The sequence below is a fragment of the Macaca mulatta genome, chromosome 3, assembly GCF_049350105.2.
Source record: "Macaca mulatta isolate MMU2019108-1 chromosome 3, T2T-MMU8v2.0, whole genome shotgun sequence".
Classification (NCBI taxonomy): Eukaryota; Metazoa; Chordata; class Mammalia; order Primates; family Cercopithecidae; genus Macaca; species Macaca mulatta.
Genome location: NC_133408.1, coordinates 93193049 through 93205726, shown reverse-complemented (window position 1 = coordinate 93205726; position 12678 = coordinate 93193049). Strand labels below are relative to the sequence as shown.

The following is a 12678-nucleotide window of genomic DNA, read 5'->3' as shown; positions in this document are numbered from 1 at the left end:
AGAAAAGCCTGACCAACATGGTGAAACTCCCTCTCTACAAAAAAATACAAAGATTAGCTGGGCATGGTGATGCACATCTGTAGTCCCAGTTGCTTGGCAGAGCTGAGATGTGATGATCGCTTGAGCCCAGGATGTCCAGGCTGCAGTGAGCAGAGATCATGCCACTGCACTCCAGCCTGGGTGACAGACCAAGACTCTGTCAAAAGAAAGAAGAGAGAAGAGAGAAGAGAGGAGGAGAGGGGAGGAGAGGGGAGAAGAGGGGAGGAGAGGGGAGGAGAAGGGAGGAGAGGGAAGGAGAGGAGAGGAGAGGAGAGGAGAGGAGAGGAGAGGAGAGGAGAGAAGGAAGGGAGGAATTCCAAAAATAAATCTTTAGCTTACTGACTTTAAATTCTAATGATATATTATAATTTATCAATTTAAACTTTGAGTTAGTTCACAAATATAAATATCTCCAAAACAAGTCCAAATACATATAAGAAATCTGTAAGAATAATATTTTTAAGAAAACATTTAAGTTTGGTTCATATCTCCTTTCTTAATCATAATGCTAAAGTTTAATGCATATTCATTTGAAAAATTAATGTTACAGTAAGTTATTTAATAATTGAATACAGTATGTTTTAAAAACAATGATGATATAATTACCTTAGATAAATGTTTGTAGCTAAAACACACGAAATATCACGAACAGTCTGTGAATAGAATCAAATCAATGAAACTTTTCTAAGGAATACTGCAATATTTAAAGAAAGAAATTGATTCATTAATGTAAACACTCCACCAAAGAAAGAAGTATTTTTTGATGTTTAAGAGAGTCCTCAGGAACAGGATGGTCATACTATACATGCCTTCCTTTTCTCCTTCCGAGAAGTGACTTCACATGATTGAAAACTAAATGACCATCAGAAGTATCCTTGGGGTGAAAAATAAGCCACAATAGGAAAAATAAAGACTGAAGAGTTTATAAGAAAGCAGAAAGGAAGGAGTGAAACTTGGCTGGCTGCAGGGATGAGAGAGAGAGAGAGTGTGTGTGAGAGAGAGAGTGTGTGTGTGTCTGTGTGTGTGTGTATGAAGCTTGGCTGGCTACAGGGATTAGTGTGTGTGTGTAAGTGTGTATGTGTGTATGAAACTTGGCTGGCTGCAGGGATGAGTGTGTGTGTGTGTGTGTGCACATTTGAGTATGTGTGTATGAAACTTGGCTAGCTGCAGGGATGTTTGTGTGTGTGTGCGTGTGCATGTGTGTGTGTATGAAACGTGGGTGGCTGCAGGGATGTGTGTGTGCATGTGTTTGTGTGTGTGTGTACGCACATGCCCCTGCTAGTGCACATGCATAGTTCAGGATGTGGTGTGTTTGGAGACTAGTAATGTATTTATAAGTCTTGGATCTTAATTTTTTTAAATATAGCAGTTGCGGATCTAGCTATCAGTTTCTCTCACATTGGCTGACTCTCTGCTGAATAGTTAATTCGTGCATTGGCCCCTCTAAGTGGAGCCTTATAAGAATAACTTGACATTTTGCCTTGATGGAAAAGAAACAGGTCAGTAGAGAAAATCTTCATTCTAAGCCAGCATGGGCCGAAAGGATGCAGGGCAGTAAACCTGCTCACATTTTACTCATTCCTCCTTGTTTCCTTTATCTTGACTCTTTCCACGTGGTCCCCAGGGAACTGGATCAAGGGTAAAACAACAGAGATGTTGAGGGAGATACCTTTCTCACTCTTAAATTATTCACATCTATGTGTAAACAAAGGAGTGAGAAGTGTGGCAACTAAAACTACATACAGAACATATGCAATTTGACTTTAAATACAGAAAACTCCTTTCAACAAGAACACAACTGGTATGGTGGTAGGGAAATTGCATTGCTATCTGCTTAAAAGTATAAAATAAATACATACTGGCTTAAGACAAGATAGCTTGTAAATAATATAAATAAAGATGGCTCAAGACTGCTAAAAAAATAAATAAATAAATAAAACCCCACTGTCTTTAACCATGCTTTTAGATAAACTCTACCCAGACCAAGAAAACCTGCCACTGGTATTTTAAAGATTATCTCTTTTATTGAGATATTATTTTCTTCTGTCATGGAAACAGTGAACATGTAGAAAAATATTTTTTAATTAGCTATACAAATTTCTTCTACGCAGGCCCACTCAAAATAGATCAAGACTTCACCGTGCTTTGTATTTGAAAGATACTAATGTTGTTGTCAAGGACTTTTCTTTCATAGCACCTATAAAAATTTTAATTCTTTAGGCATTTGTGCGATTATTTGCTTCATGTTTGCACCCCCACCCCCAATAATCCAGGACTGTAAGTTCCAAGACAGGAGTGGCCACGTTTTATTTGTCTGGGTGTACCTACAATGTTAATGTAGTCTTTGATACACAGCTGGTGACTGGTATATATCTTTTGAAAGAAAAAATAAGAATACCTTTTATCATGGCTTTTTATAAAAAGATCGATAATGAAAGATCTAAATAAAAAGCAAACTTTTAGAAAGAGTTCATCCTAAAAATAACATAGAATTCTGAGCAATTTGCATTATTATAGTCCTTATATTGATGCCAAAAACAAATAATAATTTGTTTAAAAATACCTTTTTAAAGATAAAACATGTAATCACCATGACAACTGGAAGCAATAATGTCTTTGTGTATCTCAGCGGAGTCTGAAATATACCAAATTATTCAAAATAGTTACTTACAAATTTTACATTAAATTAGTAAACATCTATGTCAAACTAAGTGCCATGATAACATTCCTTAAAAGTAAAAGGTAAAATTTCTTTGTCACCAGCAGTATATATATTTATTGTCTTCCATGCCTTAATAAAATAATTAAAATTACAAAAATACTTATAAAAAGTATTCCAAAATTTTAATGAAAAATTTCTTATTTTAATACAACTAGAATTGGTATATCTATTTTTTTCTTTTCTTTTTTTAATTTACATAATACTAAGTTTTAAAATATGTGTTTACCCATCCCTGGGTCCTTCCTACATTGTAATTTTCTGTACTACATAGCTCCATTATTTTCATTAGTGAAACTAGAGCTAACAAGAAAGAAAGCTAACCAAAGTTAATTACTAAAACTATGAATAAATACAGAAATAACATTGGCTAACTAATTCTGATGACCTGTTATTGTGATAAGGAGTAATTTACCATGTAACTAAATTACACACTTCTTAAAAGCAAGAAACCAGTTCCTTTTCCTCTTTGTCATGCTATAGCAAACTGCCTCACGGATAACTAGTGGTCAATAATAGTTTTTGAATGAATGGATGACTGGTTGGATGGATAAGAGAAGAATGTAAAATTTTATTATTTACCACTAATTCAGAATTCATAATGACTACACAAGGAATAATCAATCCAGTAGCAACTTTGTTATGTTCTATGAAAAAAATTAAGTTTCAGATAGAGGAAAGAGCCCTGGATTGAGAGTTCTTGAATCGATTAGAATCCATGTCCTAATCTTGGCTTGTGTGTGCTTTAGGCAAATCTTTTAAGCTTTTCTTTGTCTGCAAATAAAGAACTTTATGGCATGGTCTCTAAGAGCCCTTCCTGATCTTGTGTTCCATGATTCTACAAAGAGGCCAATTTTTTTTTTTTTTTTTTTTTTTTTTTTTGATACACAGTCTCACTCTGTCACCCAGGTTGTCACCAGGAGTGCATTGGCATGATCTCAGCTCACTGCAATCTCCGCCTCCTGGGTTCAAGCAATTCTTCTGTCTCAGCCTCCTACTCAGGCTGGGACTACAGGCATGCACCAACATGCCTGGCTAATTTTCATATTTTTAGTAGAGATAGGGTTACCACCATGTTGGCCAGGCTGGTCTCAAACTCCTGACCTCAAGTGATCCAACCGCCTTGGCCTCCCAAAGTGCTGGGATTACAGGGATGAAACACCACATCCAGCCTATATTTTAAAGCTTTATAACATGGACTTTTTAAAAAGAATACCTTGCATTTGTATAATTTAAAATGAATTTTTATATGTTCATTAAAACTCATCAGTAGCATACCTTTCTTGGTAACACCTTGTTAAAAATGTTATAATATTTGGGGTGTTAACTGTAATAAAAGTGAATTTCTTAAAAACAGAAACAAGAATTGAGACTTTTTCCTGAATGGTCCCATATTTCTTATTGGCCTAGATTATTAAAATTGATTTGTAGTAATAGTAATTATTATGGGTCATATTGTATGTTAAACACTCTTCTCAGATTATCTCATTTAACCATCATCAATAACTCTATAAGATAGATGCTATCTTTTTTTTTTTTTAACAGACAAAAAAACAAGTGAGGAAGGTAGATTAGCAAAAGTTACAGTAATAAAATAAAATAAAATAAAATAAGTTGACTGTTTCTGAGTAAAAATTTTGAGTTTCAGATTAAAACTAGAGCAAAAACTCCTATTAGTAGAGAAGGAGAAAAGAAACATTCATACCGCTTTTTCCATGAAGTCAAATTCGGGAGCACAGGTGTATATTAAAGTATCAAAATCTGTATACCTTAAGATTCTGGCTGCTATAAGATCACTCAGGCGAATCTGGGAGAAAATAAAGTAAAATGAATTAAAATTACACAAATGATTATAGCCTATAGCCAGTAATACTTTATTGATGTAAGAATAACAAAGTTTATAGAGCAGATAAATCCAATGTATTTAGACATCCCTCTAAGAAAACAAAAAACTACAGTGAACCAAACATACAATGTGCTGACTTCTCAAGATAACTGAAAATAAAGAGAAATATCATGAAAAATGAAAAGTAGAAAGAAGACAGAAAAAAATAGAATATGATAAAGAGTGAGCTAAAATAAATATCTGCTGAGAAGAAACCATCATGTAGTTAATTATACTTTATAATACGACAATTTATGACGAAAAACTATTTTACTTAACCTCTTTCAACATACATTGTAGGTCATAAGCTTTCTGTGCACTGTCATTTTCACAAAGCCTCACAGACTGATTACAATATTTGGTACTTCTTGATGTTTTACAGACATATATTCAAACCATTGAATATGAGACCTGATCCTCATAAGAATTACAACAATTATACATACCACTTTGATCTTTGACTTAGCTATTTGATCTCCAAGGCTAAAAATAGATACCAACAACCAAACCCAATGCAGAACTTCTATTTTTCTACTGATTATTTACAACCTGCTTTTGGTGAGACAATTATTTTTCCACAGCATCCTCAGAAGGCCAGAAAAAGGAAAATATTTGGCAAGTAAACTCTTAATTCAAATTATTTTATAGGGATAGGAATAATTTTATAACAAGTTTGATGATTATCAGTGGTTTTCATTCAGTTAATTTAACCAAACCACTATAATTTCAGGTCTTCCTCATAACTGTCACATAAAGGAAGTCACTCAGGACTACCAAGGAAGTGTGTTTGTATTTTTTTTTTTTTTTAAATTTGTAAGGCAGGCGTGGTGGTTCACACCTGTAATCCCAGCACTTTGGGAGGCCAAGGCAGGCAGATCGCTTGAGGTCAGGAGTTTGAGACCAGGCTGGCCAACATGCTGGAACCCCATCTCTACTAATAATACAAAAATTAGCCGGGCGTGGTGGCACATGCCTATAATCTCAGCTACTCAGGAAGCTGAGGTACGAGAATCGCTTGAGCCCAGGAGGTGGAGGCTGCAGTGACCCAGGATTGGCCACTGCACTCCAGCCTGGGTGACAGAGTGAGACTGTGTTTCAAAAAAAAAAAAAACAGATTTGTAAAGAGCTGGGGGTCAATGTGAAGTAAGTGTGAAGTAAGTCAAGAAACATAATCATGAACAAACTTAAATAAATAAATAACTTAGAAGATCTAAATAAAGTTTATCATAAGACATATATAATAAAGTTAAAAACAATAAAAAGGAAAGGAGAATGGGGAAATGTGTCAGACATACCAGAAAACAGCAGCAACAAATAAACTAATAAACCACCATGCAAAGCTAGCAATAAATGGCATACACTTACATTTAGAAATTTTATGTAATATAAACATGTTGCATGTTATATTGCATAGAGATAGCATTTGACCTTTTAGAGAAGTAATACTATAAACCCTTGCCAAAGTACATAATTTCAGCACCAAACAGGGCCCTAACTGGATAGCATTAAATGAGGTAAATTTCAAAATTGATTATTGTATGATATACTCATGTATGCTTATTTCTAAACAGAAAGTGCTAGAAATAAAAAGTAGATTCATGCATTGTTTTCTATTCCCCAAACCAGTTAGTTAAGCAGGGACTTAGGCCTTGAAAAGGGCTACTCTTTAAGACATTAACAAACAGAAATACCACATGAGAGAGAAATGCTCTGCATGTATTTCCTAGAAAATGAAAAGATCAAAATTTTTTAACATTCTCTTTTTATATAACAAGAAAGGCCTTAAAACATCAAATCATACATTGATTTTAGTCCACAGTTACAAATAAATAAAACAATACTGAGATTTTAAGAGTTCTATGTTTTCAAAGCTGAAGACAGTCTCCCATATGTTAACATCTGCAATAAATGGATAACTTACGATGTAAACAACTAATTATTTGTATTTTTACTGAAATATAAACAAATAACTACTTAACAAACTATTAGTATTTTTTTCCTGAAAGGCCAAGTCAGCATTGATGAATATTCTTTCTTTTTAGTGGGTTGCAAAGATCACTGAACTGCAAGATTTTATTATTGACTCTGCCAGTAACTCCTCTAAAGACCTTAGAGAAGACGCTTAACCTCTGTAAAATGAAGAGGTAAGAATAGATGGTTTCAAAGTTTTCATTAAGCTGCATATTTATAAGAACTTTCATGTTTTTAACTAAAAAGTACTTACGTGGTCTGAAACGCCTAAGATTTTGGATGTCAGAAATTTCAAAATGATTGTTCCAAACCACCAGGCACTACCTTGAATTAGCTAGAAAATAAAAGAGAAGTCCAGTATTTAAAACTACAAATCACCCAGTTAAAGTATTCAATTATATCTATAAGTGACATATAAAAATTTTAATTATGTGAGGTATAAATGGTGAGTTTTTTTAAAAAGTTCCTTTGGAAAATCTTGTTTAAAAGCAAAGAATTAAAACTGATGACACTGGTATAAAATATATAGCAACATTAGAATTCTACATATCCTAAATCTTTTTTTTTTTTTTTGTCTTAAGGAGTGAAAGGTTAATAGGTAAGAATGAAAGAAGGAAAAAGAAAATAGCTTCCCATACAGAGACAGAGGGACGGAGGATTTGAACAAAGAGAAAACCCCGTGTGCGTCAGAAAAGTGGCTGCTTATACATATCCTAAATCTAAAGGAAGTTTTAAAAGGTTACTTCCTTTTGATTTCTGTTAAGAAAAGGGAGTGTTTATGTGTTTGTTTCCAAACATTATTTCTCAGCTGAAAATCCATTTTTTAAAACACTACCTTAAAAGTTCTTCTACCACTTCTGTGGAAATATATGAGCCTATCTTCAAGAAATAAGTTTGAAATGTGAAAACTTAAGCTTTCCTTTAAGAAACAGGAATATGAACTAGAATGGCAATGAGGCTTCTGTGTTATTGTTGATTTTTTGACTAGCCTTGATTAAAAAGGGAACAATTGTGCACTTCTGGTTAGCCTGGGGAAAGTTACAGCAGCCTAAATTCAAATCTTTGTATATATCAACCAAGTAGAACAATACAACCTCATATATGGAGAAAAGGTAACAGCACAAACTTCAAATTACCTATGAATCGAAAAGGAAGCAACGAATATATAGAGTTATACCTCAAGTCCCTGACCTAAGCCTTTGCAGAGAATGAGGGGAGACCCACAAAAGGATAAAGAAGAAAAGGAAAGACAGGGGTCAAAATTGGAACTAAAAAAACCCAAGAAAGAGAAAAGTCCACCCTATGTGTAAAAAGAGCCCTGGGAGATTGGTAAATGGGAGTACAGAGCAGGGCCTAAGAGTGAGTAGGGACAAAAACACTGATGTCAGAAAGTCATCATTTCTGGAAAGAAAGGAGGATAAAAAAGGGGAGTGCAAGAAGGAAAAAGTATCCAGCAGGAAAAACGAGAACCCAAACCAAAAGACTATCCATCACTACTGCCATTACACACACAAAAAAAGAAAAAAGTTATTCACTGAAAAAAATCACACTATGCTACATTCTCAGAAGAGGTTTGCACTTGGACTAGAAAACACAAAATAATTAATAGATGAAAAAATGCCTATATAAATATCCAAAGCTTCTTTAAGAAGATAACAAACATGAAAGTCAAATATTTCAGTTAATGAAATCCACACCACTGAACAATAAAATCTCACAAAGCAGAAGAAAATTATGCAGAATTAAAAGTTGAATTAAATATCCTCAAACAAGCATTCAGAAATATTAAAAAAGCAATTTAAACAAGAAATTCAAAAACCAAGAACAGAAATGGGGAAAAAAGCAGAAAGAAATAGTTTATTAGACATAGAAAGGGAATGGAAGAAAAGGAGATTATCATCAAAAAAATAAAAACTAAATCACAAGATGATAAAAAGAAATTCAAATAAGTTAATGAAGGAATTGAAGTAAAGGCACTAAAACAATGATGAAGAATGAAAATGATACCAGAGAAAGAAGTGAGAAGGAACAGAGAACGTGGCAGAAATGGAAGAAAGGCACATACTTACAACTGGAGCGCCTGAAAAAGAAAACCAGAGCAATGAATCAAAACTAGTGTTTAAATTATAATCCAAGGAAACTTTCCAGAAATAAAAAAAGACTGGAATCGGCATTTGGAAAAGATCCAGGGGGTACTGGAAAAAATTAATCTGGTATGGTAAACTAACTCAAGACATCTTTCAGTAGAATGATGAAAAATGAAGAAAAATTCCTCAGAACCTCCAGGCACAAAAGTCACATAATTTATAAGGGACAGGAGAATTTGGCTAGCATCAGACTTGTTAAAAAAAAAACATATAAACCAAAGCAGTAGTATAGAGGCATTTTCAAGAAACTTTAAAAAGTGAGAACCAAGGATTTTATATCTAGCTAATCTGTCATTCAAGTATGGATGTTATAAAAAAAGTTTCAAATATGTGACAATTGAGGAATAGTAACCTTCCTAAATACAAAAAGTTTAAAATAAAAGAGAATCATATACAGAAACAAAGCAAATATAGTCAAATACACATAAAACTTAACAACAAAGGTTTTCACATTATCTCACAAAGCAAAGACAACTTATGCTACACGGGGAAGACAAACAAAAACAGATTCAGAAAGGTGAAAAATAGAATGATGGCAGCAGCATGGCAGGCAAATACCATTTCCATATGGAAACTAAGGAAGACATTTAAAGCAAGGATAAGAAACAAACTCATGATCTCAAAAGCTTTATCAATAAAAACGAAAGAGTGAAAATAAATGAATTAAATCCTTGACTTAAAAATCTAAATAAAGATTAACAAAATAAAGCAAAAAAAGTACACAAAAGGAAATACTCATGAGAATAGTCTATTATATCTACCCCTCTGTGTATCTATTTTGCTGTTTTATATTTCTTCCCTATATTCTAGGATTCCTTCTTGCATTTCCTTTTCGTTTCCAGAACTTTTTAAATTTTAAGTTCCAGGGTACCTGTGCAGGATGTGCATGTTTGTTACATAGGTAAACATGTGCCTTGGTGGTTTGCTGCCCCATTACCTAGGTATTAAGCCCAGCATTCATTAGCTATTTTTCCTGACGCTCTCTCTCCCCCTACCCTCCCCTGACAAGCCCCAGTGTGTATTGACCCTCCCTGTGTCCATGTGTACTCGGTGTTCAGCTCCCACTTATAAGTGAGAACATGCAGTGTTTGGTTTTCTGTTTCTACATTAGTTTGCTGAGAATAACGGCTTCCAGCTCCATCCATGTCCCTGCCAAGAGCGTGATCTCATTTCTTTTTATGACTGCATAATATCCCATGGTGTATATGTATCACGTTTTCTTTATCCAGTCTATCATTCACGGGCATTTGGGTTGATTCCACACTATCAAAAAAGAGCTCATATAGCCAAGACAATCCTAAGCAAAAAGAACCAACCTGGAGGCCTCAGGCTACCTGACTTCAAACTATATTACAAGGCTACAGTAACCAAAACAGCATGGTACTTGTACAAACAGGCACATCAACGAATGGAAGAGAATAGAGAACTCAGAAATAAAACCACGTATCTACAACCATCTGGTCTTCAACAAACCTGACAAAAGAACTTCAATTAACCATTCTTTAAGGTTTGCTGCTAGCCACAAATTATCTTAATTTTCCTTGATTGGAGAACATCTATTTCCCCTTCATTCCTAAAGGAAACAACCACTGGATATGTAATTCATCTTGACAAGTGTTCTGCCACAACCTTCTGGCCTCCCTAGTTTCACATGAGAAGTCTGCTACAATTCAAGTCAGTTTTGCCCTGTAGGTGATGTGTCATTTCTCCGTACCTACTTTCAAGATTTTTTTCTTTTAGTTTTAAAAGTTAACTTATAGTGTATCTTGGCATGGATTTCTCTGGGTTTGTCTTACTTGGGAATCGCTCAGTGTCTTCACTCTGCAGGTGTGTCTTTCACCAAATTTGGGGAGCTTTTACCAATTACTTCTTAAAATACTGTTTGGCCTCCCACTCTCTTTTTCAATTTCTTCTGAAATTTTGATGATACAAATATTAGATCTTTTGTTACTACACCATAGGTCCCGGAGGCTCTGTCCTTTTTCCTGTGATTTTCTCTCAATTTAGATTGGGAGATTTCTATTGTTCTATCTTCAAGAGCACTGATTGCTTCCTCTGTAATATAATATTCACTCTGCTACCAACTCCATTTACTGAATTTTAATTTGTTATTGTATTTTTCAGTTCTATAATCACCAAGTTGTTCTTTAAAAAAAAAATTATTTGGTAAGATTTTATAGTCTTTTCATTTGCTTCCAGAGTATTTAAAACTGCTCATTGAAGTGTTTTTATGATGACTGCTTTAAAACCCTTGTCAAATAATCCCCACATCCTATTCATCTCAGTGTTGACATCTGTTGATTGTCTTTTCTCATTCAAGTTGTTATTTTTCTCCATTCTTGCTTATGATGAGTGGTTTTTCTATTGATTCCAGTACATTTTTTATATTATGTTAGAGACTGTGGATCCTATTTTAAATTTCTATTTCAGCAGACAGTCACTTTGTTTTTAGGTTTATCATGCAAGTCCTGGCCTACTTCTGTGTGCTATAGTTACAATGACATTTAGTGTTCAGAGCCTTTGCAGTGCTAGTGCTATTCTGGTCAGCTCAATTCATCTGGTGCCCTGGTACTCTGTCTCTGCCCCAAATCATGCTGCTGATGCAGGAAGAATGTACTTCCCAAGTTCTGTTGCCATGAGGTGGAGGGTGAGAGACACCAGGATTGTGGGGTAGTGAGTTGGCAGAGGCAGAGGGCTCTTTCCTGGGCTGCCTAGTCCGAGCAGGGCACCTATTAGATCCCTGCTGCTGCTACCTGCATGGGCAGCCTCCCTGGAGGGAACAGTAGATACCAGACCCACAGGATGGAGAGCATTTCCCTGGACCCTCTTTCTGAGTGTCTTCTGCCACTGGATGGAGTTTCAGGAGATGGCAGCTTGTGGTGTTTTTCTGTGAGTTCTGAGGTACCTAACTAGGCTGCCTTTCTATAGCATTGGGCTGGGTTTGGAGCTATAGTTATGAAATCATGATTTCATACACACACACGTGTGCACATATGTGCAGTGAAAGGGCCTAGAAACAAGGACACACTGGTAGTAACGAGTGCACATACCACTCAGGCCTTGTGTCCAAATACCATTCTCCTCTAAAAGGAACCAGGGCTCCTAGGAAAAAATGGCTGATTCCAAGGCTAGCACAAGGAAAATCAAGAAAAGACTGGAGCATTATAAATTTATAATGACATGTCAAAAAGACATCCAGCTTAGGAACATTCAAAACGGCTAGGCCTGGAACTGATATTTGTGTATAACATACGGTTTTTCTCATATAGACTATTCCAGCATCATTTAGTGAACAGTGACCTGCAAGACAGTCTTGCTGAAATTGCTTTGAATCTGAACATCAACGGGGGAGAACTGCATTACATGAATCTTCATACATATAGATGTGTTTTATTTTTCTATTTATATCTTAAAAATTTTAAATAAATTTCCCAATACAAATACTGCATGTATTTTGTTAGATTCATTCAGATCCTATGCATTTTTCTTCCTAATACATAAGGCATATTTTTTAAAAAATGTTTTCTGTTTGTTGCCAAAGAATAGAAATGCAATTGATTTTTGAATATTAAACATATCTAGCCATGGTATTGAATTCTTCTAATTTCTAATAATTTTTGTCTGTCAATTATTTTATTCTTTCTAGGTAAATATTGATACTATAATAAATTTTGCTTCCTTCAGTTTCTTTCCTTTTCCTATTATTTACTTTTCTTGCATTACTAGGCTAGTTTGGACTTTAATAAAATGTGAAAAAGCACATTTATCTTTATCTTGATTTTATACAGAACACTCTAAATACCTTATCATCAGTAAGACTAATGACTGCTGAAGAATTTTACTGGGTTAAGAAAACTGTTATTTATATTGTGTTAAATGTTTTCATTATAAATGGGTGTTCAATTTTATCAATTTTA

The 12678-nt window shown here is 34.6% G+C and overlaps 1 protein-coding gene across 1 annotated transcript in view; it reads right to left on the bottom strand.

Annotated features, from left to right (window-relative positions):
* LOC699789 (putative C-mannosyltransferase DPY19L2) overlaps positions 1–12678 on the bottom strand; it is a 118157-nt gene that overhangs the window by 34531 nt on the left and 70948 nt on the right. The window contains exons 13-16 of the mRNA XM_028845868.2: positions 6868–6948; positions 4464–4565; positions 2603–2674; positions 646–692 (exon numbers count right to left, since the gene is read on the bottom strand). Of these exons, the coding sequence (XP_028701701.2) occupies positions 646–692; positions 2603–2674; positions 4464–4565; positions 6868–6948 (302 nt within the window). The remainder of the gene's footprint in view (positions 1–645; positions 693–2602; positions 2675–4463; positions 4566–6867; positions 6949–12678) is intronic.